At 38.5% G+C, this 19,468-nt stretch overlaps 1 protein-coding gene across 7 annotated transcripts in view; it reads right to left on the bottom strand.

Moving 5' to 3' along the window:
• SEMA4D (semaphorin 4D) overlaps window positions 1–19,468 on the bottom strand; it is a 174,194-nt gene that overhangs the window by 58,859 nt on the left and 95,867 nt on the right. For all 7 annotated transcript variants that reach the window (XM_074995070.1, XM_074995063.1, XM_074995065.1 and 4 more), the window contains 6 exons: window positions 9,708–10,103; window positions 7,005–7,150; window positions 5,110–5,172; window positions 2,544–2,642; window positions 1,275–1,368; window positions 109–222 (listed from right to left, as the gene is read on the bottom strand). In XM_074995070.1, the coding sequence (XP_074851171.1) occupies window positions 109–222; window positions 1,275–1,368; window positions 2,544–2,642; window positions 5,110–5,172; window positions 7,005–7,150; window positions 9,708–9,801 (610 nt within the window). In that variant the 5' untranslated portion in view covers window positions 9,802–10,103. The remainder of the gene's footprint in view (window positions 1–108; window positions 223–1,274; window positions 1,369–2,543; window positions 2,643–5,109; window positions 5,173–7,004; window positions 7,151–9,707; window positions 10,104–19,468) is intronic.

The following is a 19,468-nucleotide window of genomic DNA, read 5'->3' as shown; positions in this document are numbered from 1 at the left end:
ATTAGTAGTGGTTTAAAGGGAAAGGTGATGGAGCTGAAGCTTTCAAAAGGTGGGGGGGAAAAAACTTTAGTAAAAGAAATAGGTTCAATTGCTTTCACATGTACTTACCATTAAGCCAAGGTATTGCATATTCTGTTCTCAATGGGCTCTGATGAGAGTGTCTAGAAATAATAGGTTCACTTCCCAAAAAGTTATAGGAAGTTCCTGAGTAAAGCTCTCCATCTTTAACATAGTAAATAAAACAAAGAAATTCTTCAATTCGTGCTACTCTTTAAGTAACAAAAATGTACAGAAATATTTCAAGATAAGTTTTCAAGAGAATATATATAGTAAATTTGAACCTCTACTGAGGGAAGACAGAAAAAATTTCTTCTACATTAAACTCAACATTTTTCCTGCTTATGTTTCCCCTCCGATCTTTTCTAATGTTGTTCTTTTTATATCTAATTTGTTACTGTTCTAATACAGAAGATTACCAGAATTGTTCCTGTCGTAAATGTCAACACATCTGCTTGCAAGTGATTTACGACGTACATATAAAAATATAAATTAACCTAAAATATGTCACTGAATTTTTGGAATTTATTAATTACTTAGACACTAATAAGAAAAAAAGTATAGGGTACTCCTCCAAAAGTGAATCAAACTGAATTAACAAGAAGAACTTAAGGATCATAAACCAGTAAGTGTGTTCCTTCTCTTTCCTGGTTCACTTGAATTTAAAACTTCTCTTTCATGGACTTGCAATATCAAAATACAACAACAAACTTAAAAAGTTTCCCCAAATGAAGACTGACTGTGATTTAATATTCTGTTTGGAGAAGAAGGAAGTATTCAGCCCACTTAATGTTTCACTCGATAAATTAATGACACACACATTTTTCAATTATTCATTATTTATATGCAGATCTTCTGCAGTGCAATTTTGTTTCACTGACAATTTCATCACATTATGTAGCTATGTGTACTTTGGAAATGCATGGAGACAATCTGATGAATGAACAAGTATCTCAGCAGGTATCTTGTTGAACTGAAAATCCTAAACATTATCCCCAAAAACCAAAAATAAAAAAGACTAAAAAGTATCACTTGCTATAAATTTACATTAAAAATCACTTGAATTATAGAACACAGACATTCTGAAGCACTTCTAAATATATTATGCTTAAAAAAATAACCAGCATAACAGACCCCGGTATTTTGTCTTGATGAAAGGTAAGAGGACAAAGAATCAATGATTTTGTATTGGTGATGTTATTAAAGTTTGAACTTACCAACCATAACTGACGTGTAACTTTGAGCAGGGTCAAATGGACATCTACCTTTACCATCTTCACTTTTACCTCGAAGTTCAAATGTCATTAGATTCTATACAGAATTAATTTTTAAGTTAAACTGAGAGAGTTGCATTTTCTACTTTCTAGTTCAAACAAAAACATCTATGCAGTAAAAGACAGCTATATAGAAATATAAAAAATAATTTTCTATATCATTAACATTAAGCTTGAAAAGACACTTTAAGAGACCACATACTAAATTAGAAATGGAACGGTTAAGTGACAGAGGAAATGATTCAACGTCTGGGGAGAAGCAAAGGGTAGGAGGAGGAAAGAAAAGAGTTCCAGACAGATGAGGAGGCCTAAATGAAAATGATTCCAAAACATGCGTGGAGAGAAAAAGTTAGTAGGTGAAGAAGACAGTGAAACTGTCAGATGATGGCTGTGATATGATCCTATTTTTTCAAGTGTGGGAGTATTGTGGCAGCAACATTATGGACTTCCAGAAACTGAGAGAATAAAGGTTTAGAATGACCATTAAAATGGAAATAGGAGCAAACAGTAGAGACTGCATGAACACAGATGGGTCAGAGTCAGAAGGTGTTTGAATTCTGGCAATGTTCTGGAAGTGCTCATAAACAGACCTTAAAATGGGAGACAAGAAAGGCCACGGTCTAACGTAATTCATAGATTTCTAGTCTTGGGAAGAATATAAAATCCAAGTTAATGGATGCAATAGTGGAGTCAGAGACATGAACAGTGACAGAGAGGATTTTTTATTTTAAGCTAGGAACAGGATTTCACTCTGAAACATTAGAGATATGAAGCTCTGTAATACTCAGGAGCGGATAAAGACAAGATAGGCAGAGATGGGAATCTGAACTAGGCAGAGAGAGAAATAGGTTTCATTCTCAGCATCAAAACAATTTAAAACTCTGCGCTTCAACTATTGAAAATTTACATCAATAGAATGTAAGGAAAGCAAAGCCTTAAAGTAAATGTGTTTCTTTTAATAACCAAACTGGAGTAATATTTTGTTAAAGGCTTTGTACAGGAAGAGCAGAGTTAACCTCCAGATTCTGCAGCTATCATGAGACAGTGTCACACTCACTGGAAAACTATGACCAGCACTAGAATTCCAATTGCCTTAGGAAACAGAAATTAACTCATCAGATGTACTTTTCTCCACTTCACCTCATTATTTAAACAAGCAGTTTTAAATGATTTTAAAGTTGCTATTAAGAGAGAATGCATAGTCACACTTACCAGATGATCACAGATCGGCTGAAATGCATTTGTGCCACACACATAGAGGACAGTTTCATTCAGAGGTTGTAAGACACGCACATAGTTAAGGCACTCCGTCTATATTATAGAAGGAAAAAATAAATCCATTCTGATCAGCCACAACTTCAACATTATAATAAGAACATAGCCGACAAGCTATGTTGTCAATTCGTCCACTGCTACTCACCACAGTCTACCACAAGAAGCATTCCATACATTTAAAAAATAAAGGGTTCAATGATATGTCCCTTATTGGGAACAGAATCCTCCCTAGCTGACTTCCCAAGACCTCTGCTCCTTCAGAATCCAGTGTTACATTACAGGTGCATGAAGATTTCTAATATGACCAATACTTACAGGTTGAACCTCTCTAGTCTGGCACTTGTGGGGCAACATCTGTAATCCTGCTAATTTTAGTTAGCTGGACAACCACTTATCGGGGGTGGCCAAGTTTCCTGGGGTCCCATGAATTTTGTCTACAGCCACCAGTCCAGGCTCTCAGTGTTCTGTGCTGTTATTTAACTGTAATTTACCCCTAAATGTCTTCTAAGAGCCCAGCAAGCAGCAAAAATGTTGGTAATGCTGCTAGACCATATTGACCTTCCATGGTCCAGCAAATTCTCTCATTTGGCACCAGTCAGGCACCGAGGATGCCAGACTAGAGAGGGTCAACCTGTACTATGTTTGTAATATGCTCATCTCCCAAATGCTCACATTTGCTTCGGAATAAGCATGTTCAAATGCAATAGCTAAAAGATGGATTTATTTGGATGTTCACATTTTATCTCAGGTCGAGATCAGTTAAAATGACCTGTCTTAATTTGGAAGTAAAACATTTAATCTGCTACACAGTAAATGCCACTTAAATTTAGATCATCACTTCCAGGATTTTTTGTATATGTTACAACTCTTATGTAGGTAGAATTCTTCATGACCGTAAACAGCTCCTAATGTGTGGAGCTGCCAAGTCCATGGGGGTTTTGTATAACCTGGGATTGTACACTGTGAGTTTAGTGGCTTTTATACATTCATGCTCTTTGTAGGATTCTGGTGCTGGTAGACCTTTCTTTACTCCAAAAAATAAACATCCAATTACAGTAATTAATTCTTTTAGTTTTGGTATGAAACTGGAAATTGGGACATAGCTTCAAAAGTCAGCGTACAGATTCAAAATGCTTGTTAACTGAACACTTATCTGTGCTTACTGACGGGAAAATATACTAAATTAACAACCCCTATCTGGCGACCGTATTATAAGCTAGTGCACATTTGGCTACTTCCTGTTCAAACACAAAAAGACACCACACTTATTCAAACCATACTGGGGGGTAAAATAAACAAGTATGTACAACATAACAATGAACACGCACAGAAAACCCAGCAATATCAACAGACATTCAGGGAACAGAATAAAGGGCGAGACAACAGAAATCATGTGAACTATCTTTAGGTATCTTACACATAGCTAGTGTAAAATACACTTTAGTTATGGAACCAAAGTAACCCATATACACTAGAACAATATATTTCAATGCCGATAGCAACTCCCAGAGTAATCACAAAAAGCTATCAGGGAAATCACAAACACTGGAAATTTTATTACAGTTCTAAAGCAAATTTCTAGAAAAACTTGCAGACAATTAAAATCTTCAAAATCTGTGAGGTCAAATGAAGTAGATGATGTAGCAGGAGCAGCTTCACTCCTTTCACGCGAGAAGTGACTTTCTTGAAACACACAATTGCATTCTCCAGCTTCCCACACACTGTTTCTAGAGAGAGGAAGTGTTTTCTATCACCTGTGTCAAAACACACATGCAGGCTGAGTCTACACAAGCCCCTTCCGAAAGAGAGGGTTTGAAAGATGCTAATGAGGCACTGTAATGAATATGCAGTGCCTGATTAGCATTATGGCAGCCGCAGAGATTTGAAAATGTGGCTTTTCGAATTGCACACTGCCCGTGGAGACGGGGACCTTCTGAAAGGACTCCCAAAGCCTTTCCAAAGCCCTTCTTCCTATCTGGTGTTAGGAAGAAGGCCTTTTGAAAACTGGGAGGTCCTTTCAGAAGGTCCCGTCTCCATGGGCAGCACGTGATTCGAAAAGCCGTACTTTCGAATCGCTGCAGCCGCCATTTTGCTAATCAGGAACTGCATATTCATAGCAGCACCTCATTAGCATCTTTCAAACCCGCTCATTAATATGCCCCTTTCAAAAGGATGGGGCTCGTGTAGACATGAGGGCAGAGTATAGGCTTAGTAGCATGAGCATTTACACCAATTGCTATAAAAGTTAAAGTAACAAATTTCAGCAGATTATGATTTCTTTTTTAAACTTCAGAAAAGGAATTGCCAGCCTGGAAAGGCTGAAATAAGACTGTGCAGTTAAAGTGCACAATGAATGCTGCCATTTACAAAACTGCAATTAGCTATCTGTTTGATTTTTTTTTTAATTGTCACCTGTAACACATTACATTCAACACGGTGCTGAAAACATTTTCCAGAAAACTACATTTACAACTGCTGAAAGCTAATTGACAAACAAATTCACCTGTTTGGATTTGCCCTTGTCCGCACATTTAGTTTTTTTTTCTTCAGTTACCTTCCAATATAACTGGGGAAAAACAAACAAAGCAACGTTCAGTCCACTTCACGTTTATCTCATAGCTATTAAGTACAATGCATAATACAGAGAGCAAGTGATGTTTAGAAGTCTGCTGAATATAAGTCATTGTGCAAGTAGCTCTCATGGGCCCCTGTTTGTCTTTATCCTCTAGGGAGGTGGCATTGCTGAATGTATGTACTTCAATGGAGGCTTCAGCCACCAGAAGTACCTCTCCAAGTCCTATACAAAGTTAGGCTGTGACATTTATTTTAAAATTATTAACCAAGTTCCCCATGTTGTGTTTATTAGGGAAATAAGATTATGGTAGTTTTAGAGACTTCTACATTAAAAAGGCGAAAGCTGATAAAAAATACAATTATTCTATGATGAGGTAACTGGCTCTGTGGACGTGGGAAAGTCAATGGATGTGATATACCTCGCTTTTAACAAAGTTTCTGACAGTCTCCCACAACATTCTTGTCCATGGATTGGATACATGGACTGCAAGGTGGGTAGAAAACTGGCTTGATGGACAGGCCCAACAGGTAGCGATCAATGGCTCTGTGTCTGGTTGGTCGTCAATTTCAAGTGGAGTGCCCCAAGGATCAATTCTAGGGCCAGTACTGTACAACATATTTAATTACCTGGATGAGGGGATGGATTGCACCCTCAGCAAATTTGGAGAGGACACTAAACTAGGGGGTCAGGTAGGGTAGGGATAGGGTCCAGAGTGGCCGAGACAAACTGGAGGATTGGGCCAAAAGAAATCTGATGAGGCTCAACAAGGGGAAGTCTAGAGTCCTGCACTTGGGATAGAAGAATGCAAAGTACTGTTACAGGCTGGGGACCGACTGGCTAAATAGCAATGCAGCAGAAAAGGACCTGGGGATTTCAGTGGATGAGAGGCTGGATATGAGTCAACAGTGAGTCCTTGTAGCCACGAAGGCTAATGGCATATTGGAATGCATTAGGAGAAGCATTTCCAGCAGATCTAGAGAAGTTATTATTCCCTGCTACTTGGCACTGGTGATGCCACATCTGAAGTATTGCGTCCAGTTCTGCTCCCCCACCCCAGTATAGAAAGGATGTGGCCGCATTGGAGAAGTTTCAGTGGAGGGCAATGAAAATGATTGGGGGCTGGAGCACATGACCTATGAGGAGAGTCTGAGAGATCTGGGCTTAATTTAGTTGGCAGAAGAGAAGAGTGAGGGGTGATTTGATAGCAGCCTTCAAGTCTCTGAAATGGGGCTCTGAGGCGGATGGAGAGACACTGTTCTCAATGGTGACAGATGGCAGAACAAGGAGCAACCGTCTGAAGTTACAGCAGAAGAGGTGTAAGGTGGATATTAGGAAAAACTATTTCACCAGGAGGGTGACGAAACTCTGGATTGTGTTCCCTAGAGAGATGGTGAAATCTCCATCCCTAGAAGTTTTTAAGTTGTGGCTTGACAAAGTCCTGGCTGGGATGATTTAATTGGGGTTGAACCTACTTCAGGCAGGGGGCTGGACTAGATGACCTCCTAAGGTCCTTTCCAGCCCTAGGATTCTATGTTTCCGAAATACCTCCACGCATCCTTACAAGACTGTTTTAAAATTCGCTATTGCCTTCTCATTTCGTATTTTTGAATGATACTTCAAAATTATCTGACATTTTTGCTTCTTGTGCAACATTTTTGCTTCTATATGTGCAACATAAATACAAATATATTTACTGTTATGTACACAACATAGCTACATGAAATATCATGCTACCTATAATATTAGAAAAACGCATCTACCAAAAAGATTCTGGGTTATCATTTTTAAAAAAGATGAATAGGAAATTAAAAAAGGACACCCACCTCATGATGTTTTTGAGCAATATTCACTGAATTTAATGCAAATATCACTTCTCTAGCTCCTACATATAAAACATCTTTGTCATCACTTAGCAATAAAGTTGAATAGTTAAACACTTCTGGCTCCTGAAAATGGACCAATTGTACTTCTGTTAAAATAAAACAAACAGCGCTGTGTAAAGAATGAAAATCATGTGAGGACTTTAGTTCCTGTAATCTATCTAATACTGCAGTACTTTGACAACATCTTAAAAGCAGCAAAACTGAACACAGCACCTATTATAATAAAAATCTTGGGGTCATCAAAACCCTTAGTTAAATCATGGATTCAATTAGTTGGGAGTTTGTGGCTGCAGTGCTAATATACAACAGCTTTTCCATGATTTAAAATTAAATTAATAGCTGGGATTTGTGCTGCTGATCTCAGTTTAATTTACGTGTGATTTCAAAGTGTTGCACATTTGTCAAATCTTTATTTCATATTATGTACACATACATATGCATACAACTATATACAAAAATTACATTAAAACTCCAGAGGCGTGCCTTACATTTTACCTTCTGCTTTATTCTTAATGAACCCTGCTCAAGACTGAACAAACCAGTAACTCCCCAACAAAGATGTCTCATGATGGGCTAGGTAGTAAACTACATTTATCCCGCACATCAAGCTTGCATCCTCAAAACATTTTGTGCCGCCATTAGTACACAGAACAGGATCATGCTCCTGCTGTGAACAGCTATACTCTCAGCACTACATGCTGCAAGTGAAACGAATTAGGCTGTAACCATCTGAGCCTAAATTAAGATGAGTACAAAAGAGCAGTTCAAAATGGCTGGCCTCCACCCTGAAGCACAACAACACAAGAATGAGGCCAGATTTAACGGTTAGTCTAGAACAGTGGTTCCCAAATGTTTTCCAGTCATGGAACACTTGGACCTCATGGCACTCGCCATGGAACACTTTACCTTTTTTACATCATCATCACCTGAGAATGGGGAAGAAACCTCTACTACTCAATTTCAGTGGCAGAACACTTTGCTGTAGCTTGCGGAACACCAGTGTTCTGCCAGAACATAAATTTGATCTATAAATTGCCACAGGACTTCTTGTTGTTTTTGTGGACACAGACTAACATGACTGCCCCTCTAACAGGAGAGATATGAAGGGAGAAACAATGCTTCAATTAACAATGAACTGACTTTGTGGCTGATTAGGACCAGTTGCAATTCTAAATGAAATGGCTATGCAAAGTATATAATACTATGCATTGACACATTCCAACAGTTGCTAAAAGATTTTGAATCGTAAGATGCTGCATTGACAAGATACTTACACTCACATGACATCATGTCTGCTGTGGTATTATCTGAAATGCTACAGCAATCAACGGGACTTTGTTTTTTAATCACACTACACTTGAAGCTATACTATGTAATGTAAGTGTAAGGTTTAAAAAATTAACTTTCATTGTGCAAGGACAACAGATGCGTTCCAGAGTTTTAAATGGGCACAAACTCCTTTCACAATTCCATCCACGCACCAAAACAGCATTACTACTAGGCCTTGTCTGAAAAATTTTGCTGAACAGCTCTCTGACCAAATGTGATTGAAACAGAGTTATTGTACACGATAGCTAATTAGCAGGAATGTGAATGATTCTTCTTTAAATCTTTTGTCCAGGATCTTATCGTATGCTACATATCCAACGAAACCTTGGGCTTCTGGCTACTTTTCTGTTGTGGACAATTCCTCATTAGTACTTGTTCATCTTGAGAGAGGCTATTTAATCTCTTTTCACTGTCAACCCTGCAAAAGGATTCATCGTGGCTGGGAAAACATACAACACGAGAGTCACCGTAAGAGACCCACAGTTATTCTACTAACCAAAAATCTGCCAAAACCCCCTAAACTCAGTATCAAAACACAAACAGCTTAGTGGCTACAGCACTTGACGGATAAGGATTTACTCTCACTCAAAAGGAGGCAGGTACTTTTACCTAACCTAATAAATCACAATAGATTGAACAAAAATTCTAAATTAATACATTATAGACTTTAACAAACAACTGAATTAACAAATTACCTATTCAAAGCTCCAAGACAAATTTAGGCATTTCTCCCTCAACTGCCCTCCAACTTTCACTTTACACAATTTTCTATTGCTGTAATGATGCTTGATAAAAGAAATACACGAAGGTGGTGCCTTATGTACCATATGAAGACACTTCATATGACATTTTCAGTGTTTTACATGAAGAAGCTTTACCATATTTTTTCACAGCACAGAACAGTCAATTAAATGAATATTTTATATTTTCTTTTTCCTTGTAGTGAAGGTTTAGTCGCTGCTTTTCAACAGTGAGTAGTGGGTTCCTATTTAGAGTGCTGAAAATGAAACAAATTCAAGGAGCCTGATGGTCAGCTGTTAGATCTTTCTGAAAATCAACCCGTCAGCTCTCTCAAGTTGAGCACCCGGAATCACTAATTACTTCTGAAAATTTTAAGCCTTGATCATTTATTTAAGTTTAATAAACAGCAGCAGCTAACCAAGTCATCTGTTAAACTGGGGGCTGAGGAGTTAAAGAGGCTGGCAGGGCTCCTATTAGGTCAGCTTTCTGTTACAAACTGACTGAAGAAATTACATAGACACCCACAAACCGTAGAAATTTTGTACATTTCACTATGTAAATTATTGTTCTTACCTCTGTGTTCCCAAGTGATCCTTGGTATTGGACCAAATGCTGCTGCTGCTCCAAACAGTAAACCCAAAGTTGTGTACAAACCAGGGAGAGCCATTTTAAGAGTCCTTGCTTTATGGAAGTTGGAGGATAACTGAAACACCGAATGTTCTTTTTGCAAAAGAAATCTCCAGTTCCAAATAATAGGTTACAGGGTAGACACCAAAGAACATAAACGTCACAATAAATGGATTGGAAAGATATTCCCAACTCAATGCATCCAACAGCTTACTTCTCCAAGGGAACACGCATTTTCCAAGATGCAAAATACAGATATTGTGCACACTTTCCACAGTGTTTCTCAGCAACTATTCTCTCTTTTGAGAGCATTCTTCCATTTAGTCTTCACAGCAAATGAAACTGCACAGGGGAAGAGGGTGAAAAGAGAAGGAAATAGGTTGAGTTTTCAAAATGATAAATGATTTCTGAAGATGGCATTTTTGCAAGTACTTCACAGCACTATGCAAATTTCTGGAGACTTTTTTCACAAATTACATGATTATAAAATTATACTTCATACGATAACTGTAGGCAACCACTAGCAACAGTAATTTTCATGTAATACCGATGTAATTATTCATATTTTAAGGAACATGATACTGCCATTTATGTGGAGATGAAAGTCTACTGTGATTTACTTCATTTTCTGCCTTTAAGTTGTTTTTTGAAATATCAAAAATAAACACACTGCTCAGGTTAGCAAATTTATATTTTAACATGCTGTCTTCTGGAATCATGTTGAGAGTGGAGAGAGGCAAAATGTTTCACTGCACTGTGCTCAGTAAAAAATTCTAGACAAGTCAAAGCATTTTGTTTCAATGTTTTCAAAATGAAATGTTTTAATTTTTCACTTTGAAACCACTTTTCTAAAAAATTCTTCAATTTTAATTTAAAATGAATGAATGTGCACTTTTTAATTCACTGACATTTTTGAAAAAATATTCTCAGTATGAGGGAAATATATTTTCCGCATTTTTTAGGATTCTTAGAAAACAAAACAAAAAAAATCCATTACTTTTACAGCTCAGGTCAGAACATCTATATATGCCCCATATAAAAATATTTTTGCTCTTTCCACAACTTTTCTTTTTTTTCCCCTAACGGTCACCCTACTTTCTTTTCGAAAGTACCCAATCAGTCAAAGATGTGTGCATCTGAGGCATCAATACAGAGCTAATATTTCATATCCTGACTCACGAAAAGTTGGCAGCAGGTGGCATTTAACACTCTCCTGAGCAGGTACACAAGTGCGCAGCTTACAGGGAACACTGGTCAGGGTTTATCTTTGCCTCTTAGCCCACAACGGTCACCCATCTCCTAAGACATTGTCAGTTGTTTCGCTCTGTTACTCTACCCTTCTGGTTGCTACAAGTTCTTGTGACAGACGCTCCTCTTTAAACTTGAATCCTCCAGTGGAACAGGCTCTGTAACCATGCTCCATCACTGTCAAATTATCAGAACTTGGCCCACAGTAGAATTCCAACAGAGAGTAAGCCATGCTAGTCTATACACTATCAAAACAAAAAGCAGTCAAGTAGCGCTTTAAAGACTAGCAAAATAGTTTATTAGGTGAGCTTTCGTGAGTCTGTCCCACGAAAGCTCACCTAATAAACTATTTTGCTAGTCTTTAAAGTGCTACTTGACTGCTTTTTGTTTTGATAGTAGACTTCCAGATATTACTAACACCTATCTGTCCCCAGTCAAATCCAGCGCATACATACAACTTTAGAGATGTGCAGTGAATGTGAAATCCTTGGTAAAAATGCTCTGTGGTTCCCAAAGGCTGAATTCATTTCCAGCAGACGCAGTTCTAGTTTTGGAAAGTTACTCATTCAGTAGCGCAAAGAAGCAACTGAACGGACAAGGCACTGTTTGTGTCTGACAAGATCAGCATCATTTTGTTAAGATAATTAAGAATGAAACAATAGCTATGGAAGCATTTCAACCAAACCAAAATCAAAGACGCCAAGCCTCTTTCTCTGCCCCCAATTCTGAGACTGAGGGAGACCCTAAGGAAAAGCTGTCAAGTTTGACTTTGCACCAGTGACAGATGAAGCTGAATCCATGTAGTCAGATTAAATCACATTTAGCATAACCAGTAGAATCTTAAAGACTGAAATAGTTTTCATTTTGAAGGGCTGTAATTTCTTTGATATTAATGTTACATTTTTGAGCAAAGCAATATTTTTAAAGAGCATTAATATTTGGAAACTAACAAACACGATAGCAAGCCCTGAAGAGAGTATCTTCCTGGCACAATAGGACTTAATAAACACACATTTTAAAGGTGATCTGTGTAAGTTTTGCTGGTTGTGTTTTTAAATTCCCCTCCACGCATGGATTAGATTCCAGAAGAGGAACAAAGCAAAATGTGGTTAGTACATACTACCACAAAAAAAAAAAAATCATCCAAAAAAAAATTCCTACCTATAAGTATTCTCATTTCCTTGACCCAACAAATTATCCTGCAACTAGAACAAAGATAAAAATGTGAAAAAATGTGAAAAAAATCCTTTCCGTTTTAAACCTGTACGCTCATTCTTTGGGTTTATATTATGGTGGTTGTGATATCATTCAGCCTGGCAAACAAACCAATAAGACTCAAGTTCAGACCTCAAAGGATATAAGAGAGGTAACTTTGTTAATATACAATATTAAATATGGTTTTAATAAGCAATATACTCTCCCACCTCCCATCCTTGGAATAGTACAATCAAATGTTTAATTTTTAGCAAAAGTAAAGGAAACTTACCCAAGAGTAACCACAATTTTTCACGATGTCTTGCCACTATGCATAAACCACACTTGGACCGTGGCTACACTACCTTTCCTTTTTGGCAGGGGCAGGTGTCTTATGAACGTCTGAAATGCAAATGAGGCTCTGATATAAATATTCAGTGCCTCATTTGTATAATGGCAGCCACCCGGCTCAGCAAAAGTGCTGATTTCAAAATAAAAACAGCCGTGTAGCTGGGGTTCTTTCAAAAGGGTGCCCCAATTTCAAAAGCACCTTTCTTCCCCCCAAAACTGCATTTTCGAATGGCCATAATTTACATGCCCCTTCCAAAAGGGAGAGGTAGTGCAGCCACGGCCTTGGTGTGTGTACACAATATGCACCGGAGACTGATTCTTTTTGTCAGCGGTAGCTCAATGTCTTTGTGCCTCCGAGTGTACAAACAGATTGGATGGATGGATGGACAGACAGACACATGGGCCACACGCATCTTGAAGAATCACAGTTACAGTAGGATAAGTAATCATTTCATCTTCTTCCAAAGCTTGCCTAAGTAACATAAATTCGATAGCTAGCAACTCCTACGCAGTGGTCTAATCACAGGATGGGGACGCTAGGTGCTGCAGTAGAAGTGTTTCAGGGAATTGTTTAACTTACTAGGAACCTGTTTAGCATTTATATCTCATGTAATTTAGTAAAAGTGAAAAAAGCAAATATTTTGTAAAAAGTTACCATTTCAGTTGAATGTTAATTCTTTCTTTTTCATTGCTTAACTTACTGAAGAGAATTGAGAGGTCCTCACATGTTAATCAGTTTTCACTTCTCCATGGAGGCAATCATTTCTCTCCCACTTATTTAATAGCTACATGGAAATGCAATGACCTATTAACCCTCCTCTACCCTGAGAGGTCTCCTCCAGAGTGTCCTGTAAGTTTATGAGTCCCAGGATATAATTATTTTAATCCTATGACCCCATGACGGAAAAGTATTGATGCTTACTAGCTGCTATAGTTACTCTCTTAGGCTATCTCATCTTTCTCAGAAGATGGAAAATGACAGCGAAATTCTGGAACAAAAACTACATTATCTTCTCAAATTGAGGAAGAAGAAAAATTGGCTCATTAAACACTCATTTTTCTAGGCTGGCTGAAAAGCCTTCTGGCTACCCAGCACAAATAAGACAGTTTATACTCTGTGTTGATCCACTCATGAACCAATTTATTAAAAAAAAAAAAAAAAAAAGTCACTTAGGGGACACAGTCTGTTCAGGGACAACTTATGATACAATTGCAAATATACCTAGATAGTTTGCTAAAAATATGCTGTACTGAGGGACTCAACCTTTTTGTGCAGCTTTGAAAATCGGTTGTAGGGGATGGTTCATTCACAACTGGTGGGAACTTTTCCTGAGAGTGCAAGGTTTCAGTATGATATATTTCAAATGAGAGAAAGAAAACAACAGAATATACAAAATGAGTGGCCCAATTTCCAAAACAACTGGGCTCCTGCACCTCTCGCTGCCTTCAGTGGGAATGAGGAGTGCTCAGCTTCTGAAAGTTAAGTAACTGAAGCGATTTCATTCTAAAAATTATTATAATTTGCCTAAAAATAAGTAAATAGCAAGAATACATAAACAACCTGGAGACTCTAAGTACACAATAAAAACTTCAAATATTTAAGTTATATTCTTCGACGTTCTATGACACTGCTATAAGTTTTCAACCGCCGATATATTTAAAATAACAACATATAATGTTAAAGCATATTCTGCCATCAACAATTCTTTCAAAGTCATCATTTGGGTGCAATTAACCACAACACAATGGGCTCAACTGCTTGTACCATCTCTCCATAACTCTGTATCAACAGCTGAGCGAAATACCACCTTTGTGCAAGAAAGAAACAATTAATAGACCATGTGGCACCTTGCCAAGGCACAGCTGGAATTCCAGAGCTGTGAGTCTCCCTGTGCTCATCAATAATGTTAGTGCACAGATGGAGAAACAAGAGATATCAATTTCAGGTGCTGCAAAGGAAAAACAGTAAAATAAAATCTTTAAACTCAAGAGGGGGTACAAAACTGGTAGAAGATAAAGCCTCAGTCACTTGAAAATGTAAATGCAAATAATGGAGAATAAAATAGTAAAATTGTAAACAACAAAAATGGGGGAGGCTAGATGGCTTGAAGTACTGCTACAGAGACAAAGACATATTATCTCTATGTCACCAGCTTGAACTTGCCACAGGTTAATAGTGACGTTAGCACGCTTTGTGGACCGTACAGAACAATTTAGTCTCTCGGGTCATTTTCTGTTGGAGACTTGTGGTGCTATTGTTGGCAAACATAATAGGGAGATCAATAATGGACCGGGCCTGGAAAACAAATTTTCTTATTGTTTACACGGTCAGGAAGCAGGAAAACTGGCAGAGCAGTGTGTGGAAACAGTCTCATTATGAGAAACAGTTGACTATTTTAGCTGAAATTTTCAAAAAAAAGTTCAGCCTAAGCAGAAAGCCACATGGGATACTTCACTTCATATGGCTAAAATTTAGTGAAGTTAAAAGTAGTCATAAACAGGATCATATAAGGAAAATTATCAGTTGAGCTTAAACTCTACTTACTTGCACGGACTACATCTTACTCCCACACCCTACAACAGGGGTCAGCAACCCCAACACGTGTGCCAAAAGTAGTGCATGAGCCGATATTCCAATGGCATGCAAGGCGGGAGCTCAGCCCCACCCCTCCCCGCCTCAGCCAGGAGCTTGCTCAAATCCCTGCCGCCTGTGGATTAACAAATGACCAGCTAATGCTACCAAGCACCAACTAACCAGTAAAGCTCTGCATCTTTATTTATTTATTAATGAAGCTGTTGTAAGTAGGACTATTAGTAATTTTAAAACCTATCGCCCACACTCCAAATCTACATAGAGGTCAAAAGGTCAAATTTCAGCACTACACCTTGGAAAGGTCGCAGACCTCTGCTGTACCATAATTCTTCATGCATACTTTTGTGTAATACTTTATCTTTTAAAGTAATGTGGGAATAGAGTGTAGAAGCCCAGAAACTTCTATGCTACCTGTGCAATTACAAAACATTATGTTAAACTGTCATATATAAGGGAAGAAGAGCCTGGCTGAAGTCTTTTTGCAAAACTAGCCCTAGGTTCATTTACTCTAGCATTTATGTCAATATTTCTCACCAGTAGTGGGAGCAACAGCAGAAGCACCAGTGCAGACAGGCTATTGATTTACACACTTGTCTAGAACTGCTGTACATACCATGGTGATTTGAACTCAGCCAGCTAGTCCACACAAATGCCTATTAAGTCTACTACTAGTGGGATTACAGCAATGAATAGTGCAACTATGAGAACTATTAAGGAAAAATGCTGCCATGTTTACAGTCAACAAGTGATATGCTACTAGGCAGCATGCGTTAAAGCAATGGGTCTCGTGATTTTTGATTAAAAAATTCAAAGTAAGCTAGGCAACCTGGAAACGCATCTTTTTTTTTCAAAGGTTTTATTAAATTTTTGCATATATAAATAAAGAAAAAAATCTGCATTTGGCATACAAACGAGAAAAGAAGCTGGAAGCCGAAGAATAGCATTATCAGAAGCGGTAGAGTTCACATGAAATAAAAGAGATACAGTTTAGCAAATAAACAACAAAACCCAACACTTCTCAGAGGGTCTCCAATCTTGTGACAGGCATTTAGAGTTCTCCAGACGCCCACTGCGTACATTTAGAAGTAAGGCAGATGGACTTGGAACAGTTGTTCCTTTTCTCATTTAAAAATATGTTTGGCTTAATTGCTGTGCTATAGTTCAGGAGGAGCACCAATAATTTTTGTGTCTAGAGAAATTAGTATGTGCCATCCTAACATACAGTGGGTGGCAGCTGATAGCGCTAGGTGACTTTCAGTGTCTGCAAGGGAGAAGCCTAAATAAAGGAATGCTTATTTAAAATGTTCACACAAGTGACTGGCTTCTCTACGTAATACTGGGATTATTGGCCAATAGAACATCCTTCAGGGTGAAATTATTATAGAGATGATGAAACAGCAAGTCATCAATAACGATACATTTACATAAAAACATTCTTGGGCCCATAATCAAAGCATCTCTTTTAAAAGGCTTGTTAAAATCCACTATGTATTCCCAAATAGTTGATGATTAGGACGATCTTCAGTAGATGCTACTGACTCTATTCTGTACCAGTTTGAAGACTAGATGAACAAAAATGAAACCCAACAATCTTTTGTAAACTGGACTATTGTGATCTATCCGCTATGTCACAAATAATTGCCACAATTTTGTTCTATGTAAATCCACCTCTCTCTCATCCACTCAACTGACGTTCCCTCTTATATGACTAATTTAGGACATGTCTACACCATTAAAAATATTTAAAACATGGTGGGCTTCCTATGTGCACAAAAATTAAGCAATGTCACAGTCTTAGAGAAGTGTGTTTTACTCCTGGAAGATTCCTAGCCTAAAACCCAATTCCTTAACATGGCTTGGAGCATTTCATCACCCACACCCTTGCCCCCGGCCTTTCAGGTGAGAATTAGCCACAAACCTGAATCAGAAACATGTTATGACAATCTATGAATATGGTTGGTTTTTACAGTGTAGTAGAGTACACAAAGCATTAAGCTATAAGCTCATTGTGGAGAGGGTATCTGCAAAACACCATGATAACTGGCGTGCTATATAAACAATTAGATTGAAATGGCATTTAATTTTGTAAATTAATTGCTTATTATATCAACCCACTGATCTCTCCTGTGGCCAGAGTTTATTTGTGTCCCCCTCAGGGATACGGAGTACTTTTTCCTCAGGTATCGGTATCCGTATTTATTTTTGACAATACAAGATTTGAGGCCAATAACATCTGCTTCAAACCCAATTCTACTTACCTGCTCTGGGGAATGTTTGCCAACATTGGCTATGATAATTCAAGTAATAATGAATCAGCAATTCTTCCATCAAATTTTAAATAAGGCATTTTTTTAACTGAAGAAAGCTTGCAGGAAAAATCATATGTCTAATATTCATCTAGCTTGTAATTTATGTTTTCAATCAAGAGGTAACTTTTCCAATTACACATATTTAAAGTAATTGCAAACTCAGCTTGCTCAACTTGATTTGCATGAAAATTTAAATCAATTTTCAGAATGAATGTGAGAAACTGAACTGAAGAAATATGGCATAGTCCTGTTAATTTCATCTGCTTCAGGCTTCTTTTGCATCTGATTACATCAGCTCTCACAATGTCTGATACAGATGCAGGTAGTGGTTTTTTGTTTTCTTTAAATACAAGTTTAGTTTTTACTATGCACACTGCACTGTGTGCAGACTTTTCACTTGAATTACCTTGGAGGATGGAAATAGAACAGGTTTGTTTCAGATCAGTTTCTCTTACAAGGTTTTGAAAGTCAGAAAAAAACTGAAATGTTGGGGTTGCAAACACTTTAGAGAGTCCCTTGAAACAATAAAGTTTCCATTGCAGTAGTTCCTCGAGTTATGCAAGGGTTGTGTTCCCATGCACTCTCGTGTAACTTGAATTTTGTATAAGTCAGAGAGCGGCTTTTTTCCCCCTCGGGGAATGCACATTCTGCAGCCGAGGAAACAGAAGCAACACCTGGAGCTCCATTTGAAAAGCAAGTCCTGTGGTTGGGGGGGCAGTTGGGGAGGGTCAAGCCTAGTGAGGGGTTGGGGCCATGGGAGGGGGACAGGTGGTTTAAGCCTGGGGTGGGTTAGGGTTGCAGGGGGTTGTGGGGAGTGGTGAGCCAGGGCTGCGTGGCCCTGCAGGGGGTTGAGCTGGAGCCATGTGGGGGGAAATGAGTTGTGGCTAGAGCTAGGTGTGGGGCATGGGGGTTGAGCTGGAGCTGGGGCCACGTGGGAGAAGTGAGCCGGAGCTGGGCAGGGGGGAAGGTGATCTAGGGTGGGGGTGTTTGAACCAGGGCCAGGCAAGCAGGATTCTGAGTTGCACTTAACTCACATTAATGCAACTTAAGCACAACTTGAAATCACGCATTTCAAGGGCTTACTGTACATTTTTTTAACAACCATAAAACAACTAGTCCAGCACTCTTGAGACCTTACTGGTGCCAGAGAAGAGAATTTGCTGGAGGATGGGAGGTCAATATAGTCTAGCACATTACCAACACTTCCACTGCCTACTGGGCTCTTAAGAGACCTTTGAAGGAAATTACAGCTAAATAACAGCACAGAACACTAAGAGCCAAGACTTATGGCTGTAAACAAAGTTTATGGGACCACAGGAAACTTGGCTGCACCCATGATTAAGTGGACAGTCAGATAACTATAACCATATTGGACAATGGAAGTTGACAGATGAGAGGTTCAAACTGTACTTCTTTCTATGCTGCACCAAAGACATAGTCAATTCTGTGACTGACTACTCTGTGGAACGACCATTACTATCAACAGAGTCTTGTCACTTACATGCCAAGATGTAGTTCAAAAATTAACTTTTAAGATATAGAGCTACATGTTTACTATCTCTAACACGGCCGTGCAGGATATAGGAAAGACAGCTGATCTAGGTCCCTTCACAGAAAGCGAGAGGAGAGGCAGCTCTGCGTAACAGACAAACAGAGCAGTAGCTCATGCACCTTTCTTGGGCTGTAGTTATTTACTTCTGTATCCACTGTCATCATTATGGACAGAGGGAAGCTGACCCTAAAGGATCGCTCTAGCCCATGGGTGTCCAACCTTTTGGCTTGCCTGGGCCGCACTGAGTGAAGAGGAATTGTCTTGGGCCGCATATAAAATATATAATATAGTTAATGTATATAAATCACTTAATAATGTTAAAAGTTTACAATCTTGTGGGGCCACGTTACTAGCTGTCCAGGGCCGCATGCGGCCCGCGGGCTGGACACGCCTGCTCTAGCCCATAGGAAGGCAATTTCTTTTTTCCTCTATCTTTATATTTATTTGCCCTTCATGCTGG

This window comes from Carettochelys insculpta, chromosome 5 (assembly GCF_033958435.1).
Source record: "Carettochelys insculpta isolate YL-2023 chromosome 5, ASM3395843v1, whole genome shotgun sequence".
Taxonomy (NCBI): domain Eukaryota; kingdom Metazoa; phylum Chordata; order Testudines; family Carettochelyidae; genus Carettochelys; species Carettochelys insculpta.
Note: the sequence above shows the minus strand (reverse complement) of the source record. Positions and strands in the feature narration are given on the sequence as shown.